The sequence below is a fragment of the Microcaecilia unicolor genome, chromosome 1 (genome assembly GCF_901765095.1).
Source record: "Microcaecilia unicolor chromosome 1, aMicUni1.1, whole genome shotgun sequence".
Classification (NCBI taxonomy): Eukaryota; Metazoa; Chordata; class Amphibia; order Gymnophiona; family Siphonopidae; genus Microcaecilia; species Microcaecilia unicolor.
In genome coordinates this window covers 75,470,064-75,487,245 of record NC_044031.1, presented here as the reverse complement: position 1 = coordinate 75,487,245, position 17,182 = coordinate 75,470,064, and the positions used below count along the sequence as shown (strand labels likewise).

At 46.7% G+C, this 17,182-nt stretch overlaps 1 protein-coding gene across 7 annotated transcripts in view; it reads right to left on the bottom strand.

Moving 5' to 3' along the window:
- RBM33 (RNA binding motif protein 33) overlaps nt 1-17,182 on the bottom strand; it is a 453,495-nt gene that overhangs the window by 390,602 nt on the left and 45,711 nt on the right. For all 7 annotated transcript variants that reach the window (XM_030198521.1, XM_030198536.1, XM_030198551.1 and 4 more), the window contains exon 3: nt 3,365-3,413. In XM_030198521.1, coding sequence (XP_030054381.1) covers nt 3,365-3,413 — 49 coding nt within the window. The remainder of the gene's footprint in view (nt 1-3,364; nt 3,414-17,182) is intronic.

Genomic DNA, 17,182 nt, shown 5'->3' with positions numbered 1-17,182 from the left:
CTTTTCTTTGACCAGATATTTGTTCAGGGCCCTTAGGTCTAGGATGGGACGCATCCCCCCTGTTTTCTTTTCCACAAGGAAGTACCTGGAATAGAATCCCAGCCCTTCTTGCCCGGATGGCACGGGCTCGACCGCATTGGCGCTGAGAAGGGCGGAGAGTTCCTCTGCAAGTACCTGCTTGTGCTGGAAGCTGTAAGACTGAGCTCCCGGTGGACAATTTGGAGGTTTTGAGGCCAAATTGAGGGTGTATCCTTGCCGGACTATTTGGAGAACCCACTGATCGGAGGTTATGAGAGGCCACCTTTGGTGAAAAGCTTTCAACCTCCCTCCGACTGGCAGGTCGCCCGGCACTGACACTTGGATGTCGGCTATGCTCTGCTGGAGCCAGTCAAAAGCTCGTCCCTTGCTTTTGCTGGGGAGCCGAGGGGCCTTGCTGAGGCGCACGCTGCTGACGAGAGCGAGCGCGCTGGGGCTTAGCCTGGGCCGCAGGCTGTCGAGGAGGAGGATTGTACCTACGCTTGCCAGAAGAGTAGGGAACAGTCTTCCTTCCCCCCAAAAATCTTCTACCTGTAGAGGTAGAGGCTGAAGGCTGCCGGCGGGAGAACTTGTCTAATGCGGTGTCCCGCTGGTGGAGCTGCTCTACCACCTGTTCGACTTTCTCTCCAAAAATGTTATCCGCACGGCAAGGCGAGTCCTCAATCCGCTGCTGGATTCTATTCTCCAGGTCGGAGGCACACAGCCATGAGAGCCTGCGCATCACCACACCTTGAGCAGCGGCCCTGGACGCAACATCAAAGGTGTCATACACCCCTCTGGCCAGGAATTTTCTGCACGCCTTCAGCTGCCTGACCACCTTCTGAAAAGGCTTGGCCTGCTCAGGGGGGAGCGCATCAACCAAGCCCGCCAACTGCCGCACATTGTTCCGCATGTGTATGCTCGCCACAAGCATAGAGGAATGGTAGGCCTTCCTCCCAAAGGAGTCTAAGGTTCTAGAGTCCTTGCCCGGGGGCGCCGAAGCATGCTCCCTAGAACTCTTAGCCTTCTTTAGGGCCAGATCCTCAACTCCAGAATCATGAGGCAACTGAGTGCGCATCAGATCTGGGTCCCCATGGATCCGGTACTGGGACTCGATCTTCTTGGGGATGTGGGGATTAGTTAAAGGCTTGGTCCAGTTCGCCAGCAATGTCTTTTTTAGGACATGGTGCATGGATACAGTGGACGCTTCCTTAGGTGGAGAAGGATAGTCCAGGAGCTCAAACATTTCAGCCCTGGGCTCGTCCTCCACAACCACCGGGAAGGGGATGGCCGTAGACATCTCCCGGACAAAGGAAGCAAAAGACAGACTCTCGGGAGGAGAAAGCTGTCTCTCAGGAGAGGGAGTGGGATCGGAAGGAAGACCCTCAGACTCCTCGTCAGAGAAATATCTGGGGTCTTCTTCCTCTTCCCACGAGGCCTCACCCTCGGTGTCAGACACAAGTTCACGGACCTGTGTCTGCAACCGTGCCCGACTCGACTCTGTGGAGCCACGTCCACGATGGGGGCGTCGAGAGGTAGACTCCCTCGCCCGCATCGGCGAAGCTCCCTCCGCCGACGTAGTCGGGGAGCCTTCCTGGGAGGCGACGGCAGCCGGTACCGCACGCGGCACCGACGCCGGAGACCTCACCTCGGGCGATGGGCCAGCCGGCGCCACGCTCGACAGTACCGGTGGCGCAAGCACCGCCGGTACCGGAGGGGTAGGGCGCAACAGCTCTCCCAGAATCTCTGGGAGAACGGCCCGGAGGCTCTCGTTCAGAGCGGCTGCAGAGAAAGGCATGGAGGTCGATGCAGGCGTCGACGTCAGAACCTGTTCCGGGCGTGGAGGCTGTTCCGGGCTGTCCAGAGTGGAGCGCATCGACACCTCCTGAACAGAGGGTGAGCGGTCCTCTCGGTGCCGATGCCTGGTGGGTGCCGACTCCCTCGGCGACCCAGAGCTCTCGGTGCCGACCTGGGAAGGAGACCGATGACGATGCTTCTTCGATTTCTTGGAATGAAGCATGTCACCGGAGCTTCCCGGCACCGACGAGGAGGACGTAGAATCCAGTCGTCGCTTCCTCGGGGCCGAGGCCGAAGGAGGTCGGTCTCGGGGGGGCTGTACCGCAGGAGCCCTCAGGGTAGGGGGAGACCCACCCGAAGGCTCACCGCCACCAGCAGGGGAATGGACAGCCCTCACCTGCACTCCAGACGAAGCACCACCGTCCGACGACATCAGCAGACGAGGTCCCGGTACCACCGACGTCGATGCAGCTATCCGATGTCTCGGCGCCGATGCAGAGGGCCGATGCCTCGATGCACTGGCGGCCGAGGATGAAGCTCTGGACGCTGAAGACGTCGATGCACTCGATACCTCCGGTGCTGGTGCCGACGAAGAGCCCGAGAACAAAACGTTCCACTGGGCCAATCTCGCTACCCGAGTCCGCTTTTGCAAAAGGGAACACAGACTACAGGCCTGCGGGCGGTGCCCAGCCCCCAAGCACTGAAGACACGACGCGTGCCTGTCAGTGAGCGAGATGACCCGGGCGCACTGGGTGCACTTCTTGAAGCCGCTGGTAGACTTCGATGTCATGGGCGGAAAAATCACGCCGGCGAGATCAAAAGTCGAAATGGCGGAAAAGGCACCGAAAAAACAAGGGGAAGAAAACTTCGACCCGAGGCCTAAAAGCGGCCTACCCCGACGACGAAAGAAAACTTACCGGGGCGAAAGCTGAAAATAGCGGGGGAAGAAAAGACCAAGAGTCTTTTCCCACACAGAATGGATTATAATTTTTTCTCTTTGAAAACACACGACGAACGCGCGAGGTCGACTTTGCGGGGCCCGACACGGCGAAAACACGACCGTACCGAGCGCGGACAAAAGAAGACTGACGAACATGAGCCTGTTCGGGCGGGAAGACGGCCGCGCATGCGCGGTGCGCATGAGCGCGCGAGGACTAGCAAAGGCCTTTGCTAGTGAAGTTTCCGATTGGAGGGGCTGCCGTGGACGTCACCCATCAGTGAGAACAAGCAGCCTGCTTGTCCTCGGAGAACACCATGAACTTACGAACCGGTGCCTGCAGTGACGTCAGTGTCCTCAGAACGTTGAGGGTGCGTTTTATTATAGTAGATATATATAATATATATGCTAACACACTAGTCAAACTACAGAGCATGTATGAAACCCACAATATGAAAGGTTCAGAAATTATGCAATTTCTATGATTAGTCTTGTTCTCATAGAATTAAGCATGGTGGTTTATTCATTTCTGAGACAAGCAAATTTTGTGGACAACATAATTTTGCTCATTCTCAACTCTCATGAACACTGTAAACATCACCACAATTTGCTTACCTTTTTACCAGACAGAAAATCTTCCTCAAGTAAGTCATCTTCAAGTTCACTAGAAAACATGAGAAGAACCACTCAGTCATGCTTTGTGGACAAATGACTACAACAAAACAAGAGCTGTGACATTGGCAGATGTAAAATATCACTATTTATTGAAAAAATGCATGCTATATATGAAGCCCTAACTGCTTTTATAGAAAAACAATTATTCCAACAATCTAAAAATTCAGTATTCTCTCTTAACAGTTGTCCCTGCCCACAAGACTGATCACTGCTAGCAAGTCAAAGGAAGAAGAATCACTGTGAAGGCAAACTAAAGCAGGGGTCTCAAATTCCTAATCAGAGGGCCCCAAACACATCTGATTTACAGGATACCCATAATAAATATGTATGAGATTTACATACTACTGCCGCCATTGTACGCAAAACTTCTCTGCATATTCATTAGTGAAATCTTGAAATCCCAATTGGTTTTTGGCCCTCAGAGGCTGAAGTTAAGACCCCTTAAGATCAAAGAGTAATTAGAAACATGCAACATGACCCATCAAGAGAAATGCTGAGTTTATTAAGCAGAATTTCAATTTTAAAGTGCAAGTAATAGAGAGTTTAGCTTTATTAGTGTGCTGAAGGGCAACACCGGTAAGGGAAGAAAGCAGCTTTTACTCTGTTAGATATATAAATAACATCACAAAGCTCCAGGCAAAGTAATTTACTCCGAGTGCTGAAAATAACTTTTCCCATCCACAAGTAGAACTGAGTGAGGCACACAAGTGGGTGACATCCAGGATGGAACTGTTCTTTCAATGATTAATGCAGTTTGAGAAGTATCTCAAAAAAGATATAGTGGAATTATAAAAGAATCAAATAAGAGCAACCAAAATGATAAAGAAAATAGAACTCCTCCATATGAGGAAAAGAATAAAGAGATTAGGGCTCTTCAGCTTGAAAAAGAGACACGAGGTCTATAAATTCATGATGTGTAGAATAGGTAGAAATGAATCGATTTTTCACTCTTTCAAAAGGTACAAAGACCAAGAGACACGCAATGAAATTAAATGGAAATACTTTTAAAACAGGAGGAAAAGCGAAGATACTTACCTGTAACAGGTATTCTCCAAAGACAGAAGGCTTTATATTCTCACAAGTGGCTTATAATTCTGACAAGTGGGCAACACCAAGACGCGTTACCTGGTCTGGAATTTACAAAAGCTAAACAACAGCTTAGTGGAGAGCAAGGGGATCTAGGACCTTGCTTACACACCAGACAGCAAACCTCCTCCATTAAAAAAAAATAGCACCCGCTTACTGGAGTCTTTTCCTGGAAGCAAGCAAGACCCTCCGAAAGACCCAGGGAAGCAAATTCTAGGCTCTCAATATCCAAGCTGTGAGAGCCAGAGACTGGAGGTTGGAATGTAGAAGTGATCCCTTGTTCTTTGTGATGAGGGTCAGAAAACACTCCAATTTCCACTACAGAAGAAGAGGGGACCTGCCGAGGCCAGTATGGCACAATCAGAATCATAGTTCCGCGGTCTGGCGTGAGTTTCAACAAAGTCTTCCATACTAGAGGTATGGGAGGATATGTATACAGAAGACCTGTCCCCCAATTAAGGAGGAAGGCATCGGACGCTAGTAAGTCGTAGGCCTGAAGCATGGAACAGAATTGAGGGACCTTGTGATTGAGCAGAGTGGCAAAAAAAAAAAACTCCACTGAGGGAGTGCTTCACACTTGGAAGATCTTACAGGCAATGCCCATATTGACAGACCACTCATGTGGTTGCATTATCCTGCTCAGTCTGTTGAACAGGGTATTGTTTTTGCCCGCCAGATAAGTGGCTCAAAGGAACATGCAATGTTGGCGAGCCCAATGCCACATCCAGATAGCCTCCTGACACAGAAGTCGTGATCTGGTGCTCCCCTTGCTTGTTGGTGTAATACATTGAAACCTGATTGTCTGTTTTGATTAGAATTTGGTAAGACAGCCGATCTCTGAAAAACTTTAGAGAATTCCAGATCACCCGGATGTCCAGGAGATTGATCTGAAGATTGGTTTACTGAGAAGACCAAACTCCTTGAATGTGAAGCTCAGCTACATGAGCTCAACATCCCAGGACAGTTGCATCCGACATCAGCACTTTTTGAGGCAGAGGAATTTGGAATGGAGTCTTAGAGTCAAATTGGATCCAATGGTCCACAATTGAAGGGAGCGTACAAGCTCTGTGGACACTTGGATGACATTCTCCAGACTTCCCGTGGCTTGATATCACTGCGAAGCCAGGGACCATTGAACTGATCTCATGTGAAGGCGTGTCATGGGCGTAACACACTGTGGAGGTCATGTGACCCAACAATCTCAACATCTGCGGAGTTATGACCTGCTGTGAAGCACGAACCTTGGACGCAAGTGCGAGAAGACTGTCCGCTCTCATGTCCAGGAGGTAGGCTCGTACCATCAGAGTATCGAGCAGGGATCCTATGAACTCCAATTGCTGGACAAGGCGGAAATGGGACTTGGGGTAGTTTAAAACAAACCTTAGTAGTTTGAGCACCCGAATAGTCATCCACATTGACACCTGAACACCCTCCTTCAAGGTGCCCTTCAACAGCCAATCGTCGAGATATGGGAACACATGAAATCCCAGGCTGCTTAGCAATGTTGCAACTACCGATAGACATTTGGTGAAGACCTTGGGAGCTGACGCAAGGCCAAAGGGAAGCACGTGGTACTGTAAGAGATGTGTTTCCAGCCGAAAGATACTTACAGTGGGCTGGAAGAATCGGGATATGAGTATTTGCATCCTTAAGTCCAGAGAGCATAGCCAATCGTTTTCCTGAATCATTGGGAGAAGGGTACACAGGGAAATCATCCTGAACTTTTCTCAGACTAGGAATTTGTTCAGGGCCCTTAGGTCTAGGATGAAACGCACCCCCCCCCCCCCCCCCCCCCCGTTTTCTATTGCATAAGGAAGTATTTGGAATAGAGTACCTGCCCTTCCTCCCCTGGTGGAATGGGCTCAACCACATGGGCCTTCAGAAGGGCGGAGAGTTCCTCTGCAAGTACCTGCTTGTGCTGAGAGATGAAGGATTGAGATCTCGGTGGTCAATTTGGAGGTTTGAGATGCCAGTTCAGGGCATATTTGAGATGGAATATTTGATGAACCCATCAGTCAGAGTTATAAGAGGCCATCTTTGGTGAAAACATTTTAGCCTCCCCCCCCCGACCAAGTCGTCTGGGACAGACACTTTTACTGTGGCTATGATCTGCTGGAGCCAGTCAAAACATCATCCCTTCCTTTGACTGGAGAGCAGCAGGGGCCTTAGGTACACGCTGTTGCAGTAACTGAGTGTCGTGGGATTGAGCCTGAGTAGGCTGGCGAGCCGAAGGGTTGTACCTACACCTAGAATAGTAATAGGAACTCCTGTTTGGTTTGCGACAAGTCCTCCTAGCTGAGGAGGCTGATGCAAAAGGTGCCCAGCGGAAGAGAGAAGAGATGGTATCAGTGTGTTTTTTGATTTGGTCTACAACCTCCTCAACCTTCTCTCCAAAAAAGGTTATCTCCCTGGCATGGGGCATCCACCAACCTCTGCTGATCCAAATCAGAAACATGCAGCCATGAGAGTCTGTGAATTGCTATACTTTGAGCAGAAATCCTGGATGCAACATCAAAAGTGTCGTAAGTGCTCCTGGCCAAGAACTTTTGACACACCTTATGCTGCTTGACCAACTGGCGAACTGACTCGGCCTGCCATGGAGGGAGCATTTCAGCCAAGTCTGACAACTTGCACATTGAGTTTCGCAAGTAGATGCTCATGAAGAACTGGTAAGGTTGTACATGGAAAATGAGCAATGAAGCCTGGTACATCTTCCTTCCAAAAGAATCCAGAGTTCTAGCTTCTCTACCTGGGTGCACCGAGGTATATTCTTTTGAGAGCGGACCCCATTACCGTGGAATTGTGAGGCAATTGAGGCCTATCAAAACCAGACAAACTGTGCAGCCGATACTGGGTGTCAACCTTCTTGGGCACGACAGGGACCGATAGAGGGGACGCCCAGTTCCTGACAAGAACTTCACGGAGTACCTTGTAGAGAAGTGCAGTCACAGCCGCCTTAGGAGGAGATGTATAGTCCAGGACTTCAAGCATTTTGGCCCTGGGTTCATGCTCCACCACTAAAGGAAATGGAATGGGGTCAGTCATTTCCTTGACAAAAGATGGGAATGAAAGGCTCTTTGGCGGAGACCATCTCCTTTCAGGTGGTGGAGAGGGCTCAGAGGAAATCCCATAAGACTCATCTGAGGAAAAGTATCTGGGATCTTCCTCTGACTCCCCCAGGAGCGCTCCTCCTCGGTGTTGGATAGTATCTTCCTATGGGATGTCCGAGACCGAACCTGCCTTGATGCCGAGGAACCATGACCTCCGGTGCGGCGTCAAGAAACCGGCTCCTGTCTCGACTCCAGTGAAGCTTTCTCCATCAACGTCGAGGGGATACTGGCTTGGGTGGCAGTCGATACCAGAGACACAACTGGCGCCAGAATCGGAGGATGTACCACAGGCTTAGAGCCAGGAGAGGTCGCAGCGAAAGCTATGGCAGGCGCAAGCACCCCCGATACCAATGAACATCGCTGTATAAAGGCCATCCAGCAGCTCAGGGAGCAAGGCCCAGATACGCTCATCAAGGGCCGACACCAGGAAAAGCTGGGGTGCCAGTTGAGGCATAGTATGCAGAACCGCTGGGGTCAATACGAGAGAAGGATCTTGGCTGCTTGGAGACAGTCACATCAGCATCTCCTATATGGAGGGAGAGCGGCCCTCCCGGCTCCGACGCTTCTCGAGTACTGAATCCTTTAAAGCCACGGAGCTCCCAGCACCATGTAAAGAGGATGACTAATGACAATGCTTCTTGACCTTCACACGAAGCACGTCACCCATGCTCCTTGGTGCTGCTGAGGACGACGTCAAATCGTCAAATTGCCTCGGGGTTGAGTCCAACGATGGACTGTCCCAGGGGGCCTGCAAAGCAGGAGGCCTTGAGACAGGTGGAGACCTTGCTGCTCCCAATGTCTAAGGGTCTTGATGCAGCCATGCTTACTGTTGCTCATGATGCCGGTGCAATGCTCAACATCGATGCCAACGCCTCCGACCTCAATGCCGATGCCAATGTCGAGGAACCGAACTTGGCTTCAAAGATCTTCTCATGTTCAGCCTCTAGAGAAACCTGGGTCCACTTATTCATACAAAGACAGAGAACACTTAAATACAAATCTACCCATGAATCCAGCTTCTCCTTCATAGGCACACAACTATGGAATGCACTACCCAAAATCTTAAGATCAATTCAGAACCATCTAAATTTCAGGAAATTAATGAAGACCACCCTGTTCAAGAAGGCTTACTTTCCAGACTCAACCTATCTTACTTCTTTGTTACAGCAAAATTCATGGACTCTATTATCTTTAATTATCTTTTATTATCCCTGTTGTTTTACACGTTGCATATATGATTACTATCTTATTATTACATTGTTTAATTGTATTTTACTAACTGTAGCCTGCACTACGGTATTGTGTAAGCCACACTGAGCCTACAACTAGTGGGGAAATGGAGGATATAAATGTGTTAAATAAAAAAAATTTTAAAAACACAGTTCAGCAGGGCTATGATCAGGCCCAACACACTGCACACACCAAGAATGGGTATCCTTCTCTGAGATGGTCCGGTTGCACCGGGTATAATGCTTGAAGCCACTGGGAGTCTTGGTGGACATGAACGAGAAGACTTCGCTGGCCAAATAAAATGACTCGATGGTGCCTGAAAAAAGGGAGAATTTTGGCTAAGCTTCTGAGGATCCATTCCTACTGCACAGGATTCCTTTACGCACATCCCACAAATGTTTGAATTCCGTTACCGTTTTCATCTCCACCACCTCCTGCGGGAGGGCATTCCAAGCATCCACCACCCTCTCCGTGAAAAAATACTTCCTGACATCTTTTTTGAGTCTGCCCCCTTCAATCTCATTTCATGTCCTCTCGTTCTACCGCCTTCCCATCTCCAGAAAAGATTTTTTTGCGGATTAATACCTTTCAAGTATTTGAACGCCTGTATCATATCACCCCTGTTCCTCCTTTCCTCCAGGGTATATATATGTTCAGGTCAGCAAGTCTCTGCTCATACGTCTTGGAACGCAAATCCCATACCATTCTCGTAGCTTTTCTTAACATCCTTCGCAAGGTACGACCTCCAAAACTGAACACAATACTCCAGGTGGGGCCTCACCAACGACTTGTACAGGGGTATCAACACTTTCTTTCTTCTGCTGGTCACACCTCTCCCTATACAGCCTAGCAACCTTCGCGCTACGGCCACCGCCTTGTCACACTGTTTCATCGCCTTCAGATCCTCAGATACTATCACCCCAAGATCCCTCTCCCCCTCAGTACCTATCAGACTCTCCCCGCCTAACACATAAGTCTCTCGTGGGTTTCTACTCCCTAAATGCATCACTTTGCATTTCTTCGCATTGAATTTTAATTGTCAAACCTTAGACCATTCTTCTAGCTTCCTCAGATCCCTTTTCATGCTTTCCACTCCCTCCTGGGCGTCCACTCTGTTGCAAATCTTAGTATCATCTGCAAATAGGCAAACTTTACCTTTTAACCCTTCGGCAATGTCACTCACAAATATATTGAACAGAATCGGCCCCAGCACCGATCCCTGAGGCACTCCACTACTCACCTTTCCCTCCTCCGAGCGAACTCCATTTACCACCACCCTCTGTCGTCTGTCCGTCAACCAGTTCCTAATCCAGTTCACCACTTCGGGTCCTATCTTCAGCCTATCTAGTTTATTTAAGAGCCTCCTGTGGGGAACCGTGTCAAAAGCTTTGCTAAAATCTAAGTAAATTACGTCTATAGCACGTTGATGATTCAGTTCTCCAGTTACCCAATCAAAGAATTCAATGAGATTCGTTTTGGCACGATTTCCCTCTGGTAAAACCATGTTGTCTCGGATCTTGCAACTTATTGGCTTCTAGGAAATTCACTATCCTTTCCTTCAGCCGAAGTGAGGCTTACCGGCCTGTAGTTTCCAGCTTCTTTCCTATCACCACTTTTGTGAAGAGGGACCACCTCCGCCGTTCTCCAGTCCCTCGGAACCTCTCCTGTCTCCAAGGATTTATTAAACAAATCTTTAAAAGGACCTGCCAGAACCTCTCTGAGCTCCCTCAATATTCTGGGGTGGATCCCGTCCAGTCCCATGGCTTTGTCCACCTTTAGCTTTCCAAGTTGTTGATACACACTCTCTTCCATGAACGGTGCTCTATCCATTCCACTCTCAGGTGTACTTTTGCCAGTCCCTCGCGGTCCTTCTCCAGGATTTTCTTCAGTGAAAACCGAACAAAAGTATCTATTTAGCAAATTGGCTTTTTCTTCATCATTATCTACATAGCGGTTCGCAGTATCTTTTAGTCTCACAATTCCCTTTTTAGTCCTTCTTCTTTCACTAATATATCTGAAGAAATTTTTGTCGCCCCTCCTTACATTTCTAGCCATTTGTTCTTCCGCTTGCGCCTTCGCCAGACGTACCTCTCTCTTGGCTTCTTTCAGTTTCAACCGGTATTCCTCCCCGTGTTCCTGTTCTTGAGATTTTCTATATTTCTGGAACGCTAACTCTTTAGCCTTTATTTTCTCAGCCACTTGCTTGGAGAACCATATCTGTTTCCTTTTTCTCTTGCTTTTATTTACTCTCCTTACATAGAGATCTGTGGCCCTATTTATTACTTCTTTCAGCCTGGACCACTGCCCTTCCACTTCATGTACGTCCTCCCAGCCCATCATCTCCTTCCTCAGGTATTCCCCCATTTTACTAAAGTCAGCACGCTTGAAATCCAGGACTTTGAGTTTAGAGTGGCCGCCCTCCACTTCAGCTGTTATATCAAACCAAACCGTTTGATGGTCACTGCTTCCCAGGTGTGCACCCACTCGGACATTTATTTATTTTATTTATTTATTTATTACTTATATCCCACATTTTCCCACACATGCAGGCGCAATGTGGCTTACAGAGAATTACATAAGAGTACAAACTTAACAGCTTAGGCAAGCATAAAGAAGTAAACATGGGGGAAGAAACTAACAAAGTGAACTAAGTAGGGTAAGGGACAAGGGATGTTTTAATCAACATGGTAAATTGAGGGATAAGTCTTAGCAAAGAGGAATGTCTTTAACAACTTCTTAAAAAGGGCATGGTCCACTTGAGTTTTAAGGTGGCGAGGTAACGTGTTCCAGTATTTGGGACTCCAGTAACGGAAAGACGAGGCGAAGATTTTCTTATACTTGACTCCCTTACAATTCGGGAAATGGAGGTGAAGATAGGACCGAGCAGCAGGGTTGGCATTTCTAGGCGGAAGGTCAATCAAGGGGAACATGTATTCCGGGGCATCCCCATAGATGATTTTATGTGTTAGGGAGCAGATCTTAAAAGCAATGCGCTCCTGTACAGGTAGCCAATGAAGTTTAAAGCGTAGGGGGTCAGCGTGTGCAAAACGCCGCTCGTTTAGGATGAGCCTCGCCGCGGTGTTCTGAGCCGTTTGGAAAGTTTTCAGTAAGGAGGCCTGGCAACCCACATAAATACCACTACAATAGTCCAGGTGGGATAGGACAAGCCAGTGGACAAGGGTACGGAACAAGTCTCTGGGAAGGAGGTATCTGATACGTCGAAGCCTCCACATGGCCTGGAACATTTTTTTGGAGACCATTTCACTATCCCCATTTGTGAGCACCAGATCCAGCATCGCTCCCTCCCTCATGGGTTCCGTCACCATCTGTCTGAGCAGAGCACTTTGGAAAGCATCCACGATCTCTCTACTTCTTTCCAATTTGGCAGACGGAACCTTCCAATCTACATCCGGCAGATTGAAATCTCCCATCAACAGAACCTCTTTTTTCTTTCCTAATTTTTGAAAGAAATTTTTGAAAGTTCATCATGTATTGGTGCTCAATTCATTGGGATTAGTGTAACATGCTCTCTGTGACTCCCAGTTGCCATTTTTAGGGCACTTCAGTTAATGCAGAATAGAGTACCAACAAGAACTTGTTGCAAGGATCAAATTTCACCAGTTTTGTTGGATTAAAATCGGTTACCCATTATTTTCCACATTCGTTTCAAAGTTTTGTAATCATCAAGTACATAAGTGTTGTCATACTGGGACAGACCTAAGATCCATTAAGCAAAGCTCAGCATAGTGTTTCCAACAGTGGCCAATCCAGGTCACAAGTACCTGGCAGGATCCCAAAACAGTACAAAACATTATATGTTGCTTACTCCAGAAATAAGCAGTGGATTTTCCCCAAGTCCATTTTAATAATGGCTTATAGACTTTTCTTTTAGGAAACTATTCAAAACTTTTTAAAACCCCGTTAAGCTAGCTGCTTTTACTACATTCTCTGGCAATGAATTTGAGAGTTTAATTACATGTTGAGTGAAGAAATATTTTCTCCGATTCGCTTTAAATTTACTACTTTGTAGCTTCATTGCCTGCCCCCTAGTCCTAGTATTTTTGGAAACAGTAAACAAGCGATTCACATCTACCACTCCACTCATTATTCTTTTGATTCATAAGATAATATGGAACAGCAGCTTGCAGCACCTTAACATCAATTTTAAAGATTTAAAAGCCACCCAGACATCTCCATTCAGAGGGCTACTATCGTTTGACAATACTTGCTATTTATAAGATCCGCTTCTGCGAGAATCATGCATCTTGCTTTTCCATCACAGGGCTGGAGGAGTAGAACCTTTTACTTATCTAGATAAGGTCTTTAAGAGGAAACTAAAGGCAGTATTTAGCCAGGAATTCAGGCAGGCGTCCTGAAGGTGTTACTTTTTATTCAGAGGTAGTGCTTTGGATGAGGTTTAAATTAGGCTTGTGACCATGTGTAGTAAGTGGCTCTTTTATGATTTATTACATTTAATATACTGCCCTTCCTGGGAACATAACAAGGCACTTTACAAATTAAAACAAGAAAAGGAAAAGAAGTAGAGGGAGGGGTAGAAAGAGGAGGTGGTGATGCAAAGCTATTCCATACCCACTTCCAGAACCTTAGTAGCCTTCATAGGCCTGCTGAAGTAAGTCTTTAATGCAACTCTAAAATTTAGGAATTGAGGGTTCACGTCTACCCATTCCACTCCACTCATTTTATAGATCTCTATCATATCTCCCCTCAGCTGTCTTTTCTCCAAGCTCAACAGCCCTAGCCACTTCAGCCTTTCCTCACAGGGAAGTCGTCCCATCCCCTTTATCATTTTCGTCGCTCTTCTCTGTACCTTTTCTAATCCCACTATATCTTTGAGATGTGGCAACTAGAACTGAACACAATATTCGAGGTAGGGTCGAACCACGGAGCGATACAAAGGCATTATAATGTCCTCATTTTTGTTTTCCATTCCTTTCCTAATAATACCTAACATTCTATTTGCTTGCTTAGCTGCCACAGCACACTGAGCAGAGGGTTTCAACGTATCATCAATAACGACGCCTAGAACCCTTTTTCTTGGTTGGTGACTCCTAACGTGGAACCTTGCATTACGTAGTGTGACAAGACTACATCCCCGATGTATGGAATAAAGCAGCAAAACCCTAAACTACATCTCCCAGAATGCATTTCTAGTCCCAGCTGGGGGAGCCCCGGGGATAGATAGCTGGCCATATACCGTCTCTGACCACAAGAGGGAGGGAGAATGAAGGAGCCCAGTTCCCTGGACCCGCAATCAGTATATAATGCAGCCCACCTGTAATAGAAGGGGGTGTGGTGAGAAGCAGGAGGAGGATTGGATGGAAGAGGGGGATTAATCAGGCTGAGCAGGGAGAAGGAGGAGAATGAAATGGGAGCCTGAGAGCCCTGAGGAGGGCAGTACCTGAAGGTTTGAACATCTACCTTGGTTGGAAGTTATTTTGATTTAAACCCTGCTTGAAAAGAGAAGCCTGTTTTCTTCGGTGAGAACTGTTTGCTTTGGGGAAACCTTGACTGTTGGGAGGTGGCTGGAAGAATTACCCAACCGGGTTCCCCCAAGCTTAAACCTGATTAGTTTGGAGAGACTCTGTGGAAATTGGAAAGGCTTGTTTAGGAAGGGGAAGCCAGATGCTTAATGTTTGCTGCTTGAGGGAGGAAGCCAAATGCCTAATGTGTGCCACTTGATTGGGTGTGCCTGGGGCCTGGGAGAGAAGGTCTCAAGGCATAAGGGCCAGGAGGAGCCTCTCAAAACCAGGAAGATACTAAATGCCCTGATGTTATAAGGCTGTTGGGCTTCATAACTGGCTAAGTAGGGGGAGCCGTGTCCTAAAAGACTGAGCACACATTAACTGAAGTGTTTGTCATGAACTTGGAAAATAAAAAAATATTTTAAAGTCTCAACTGCTGGCATTTTGTAGGGTTCTGGCTATTCGGGGGGGGGGGGGGGGGGAGGAGGCTGCCTTCCCCCACATACTGGCACAGCAGGCTCGTTTACAGTAGCTGTAATTCAGGTTCCTCTTTCCCACATGCATCACTTTGAATTGCTCACATTAAACTTCATCTGCCATTTTGACACCCTGTCTAGCTCTCTCAGTGTTTCTACTGTTCTTTCTCTCACAGTTGATAAAAAGAATAGTAGAAACACTGAGGGAGCTAGACACTGCAAAAGATCACCCTGTAAGAACAAAGTAAACCAGTTTAACATGGTTCCAAAGAGACCCAACAGCCCTTAATTTGAACAGCAGAAGTAAATGACTGACCAGGCCAAAGAACTGATGAAAGACTGCGTGAGATAGCCAATGCAACATTTCTACCATCAATTGCTTATTAATATCATTTAGCAAGGCTGTTAAAATAGTTTCTGTGCCGTGATGTGGTCAGAAGCCAGACTGGTGCAGATGTAGAGTGTTGGTAAACACAGAAACCTAGAAAAATGAAGGCAAACAAAGACCATTTGGTCCATCCAGTCTGCCCGTCCATGCCACCTACTCTCCCCTTAGAGATCCTATGTACTAGTCTCAAGCTTTCTTGATTTGAGATACAGTTTTCGTCTCCATCATTTCAACCGGGAGGCCAGTCCACAAATTCACCATGCTTTCTGTGAAGAAATATTTCTTCAGGTTGCTTCTGAGTCTATCCCCTTTCACCTTCATCCTATGCCCCTATCAACTGAAAGAGAGACTCGTCTTCTGTGCATTTATGCCACGTAGGTATTTAAACATCTCTATGACTCCTCTCTCCAAACTATTTTCCAAAGTATCCATATTGAGATCTTTAAGTTTGTTCCCATACGCTTTATGACGAAGACCACTGACCATTTTAGTAGCCACCCTCCATCCTGTTTACATATGTTTTTGAAGGTATGGGCTCCAGAATTGTACACAATTTACTAAATGAGTCTTACACAGGGGCATCACCACCTTTCTCCTACTAGCCATTCTTCTCCCTATGCACCCAAGTATCCTTCTAGTTTTGCTGTCACCTCTTCTACCTGTTTGGCTACCTTATCATCATCATCCATCACATCCAAGTCCCACTCCTCTTTCTTGAACAAAAGCTCTTCACCCCCTAAACTGTACCGTTCACTTTTTTTTTTTTTACAGCCCAAATGCGTGACCCTACATTTTTTTTGCATTACATCTTAGTTGCCAAATTCCAGACCATTCTTGAAGCTTCGTTAGGACCTACTTCATGTTATCCACACCATCAGGGCATCTACTCTATTTTAGATGTTGGTATCATCTGCAAAGAGGCAAAACCTTAGTAGACAACCCTTTAGCAATATAGCTTACAAAAATTTTAAAAGAACTGCTCCAAGAACCAAATCTTGTGGCACATTACTGTAACATATGTTTCCTCCAAGTGAGCTCCATCAGCCAGTTCCTAATTCAGTCACTTTAGGGCCCATACCAAGGGCACTCAGTTTATTTATTAGTCTACGCAGAACCGTGTTAAAGGCTTTGCTAAAATCTAAATACACCACAACTAGTGCTCTTCCTCGATCCAACTCTCTAGTCACCCAGTCAAAGAAATTTATCTAGATACCACAATAATTGTTGAAAAACAACTCTAGTCAAGTTTGGACAAAACAGAGGTTTGAGATAGGGGGATAATTCCCTATGTAAGAAGGGTATATGCATTAGCTTTCTTCAGAACTCATCTGACTAAAGCATGTTTCCAGGAGGAAGGAACTGTACCTGATGCTAAATTGATAATGAGCATTAGGGAGAAAGAAATCAAGCCATGCTAAGTAATCTTATACAGTGAGAATGGAATGGGATCTAGAGAACAGATTGTAGAACAGATGATTTAATTGTTCTTCTAAGGGAGGGATACTAGAGCAGCTGGGTTGAATTAAGACCAGTAATGAGGAAAGGAAGCAACATACAGGTTGCTCAATAAAGTCAAGGGCACCATGACTTTCTCAGAGGGTCAAGAAGGAAAGAAGTAAAGGTGGACTAAAGCTTAGCTATTTTATCAACAAAAGAATCTGCAATGTTTGCAGCTGAAGAGGAGTTACTTTGTTTGGAAGTAGTAGAAGTCAGATCAGAAATTACTGAAAAAAATTTGAGTCCTATTTCTACGTTGTTAAAACAGAGTAGCACTTCTTTGATTTCAATATGATGAAAATTATGTTTTGTTTTAATAAGGAGCAAGATCGGTCTTTTCCGGCAACATTCAATAGCTCAGACCTGGCGTTTTATCCTTTTATGCTTTTAATTAAGGAAACCTTTAATTTAAGAAACTTTCCTCTAACCATGATATTCCTTCAGAGGAAGTGTTAGGTTCACAGTTTTCTCATAAAATTCATAGATTA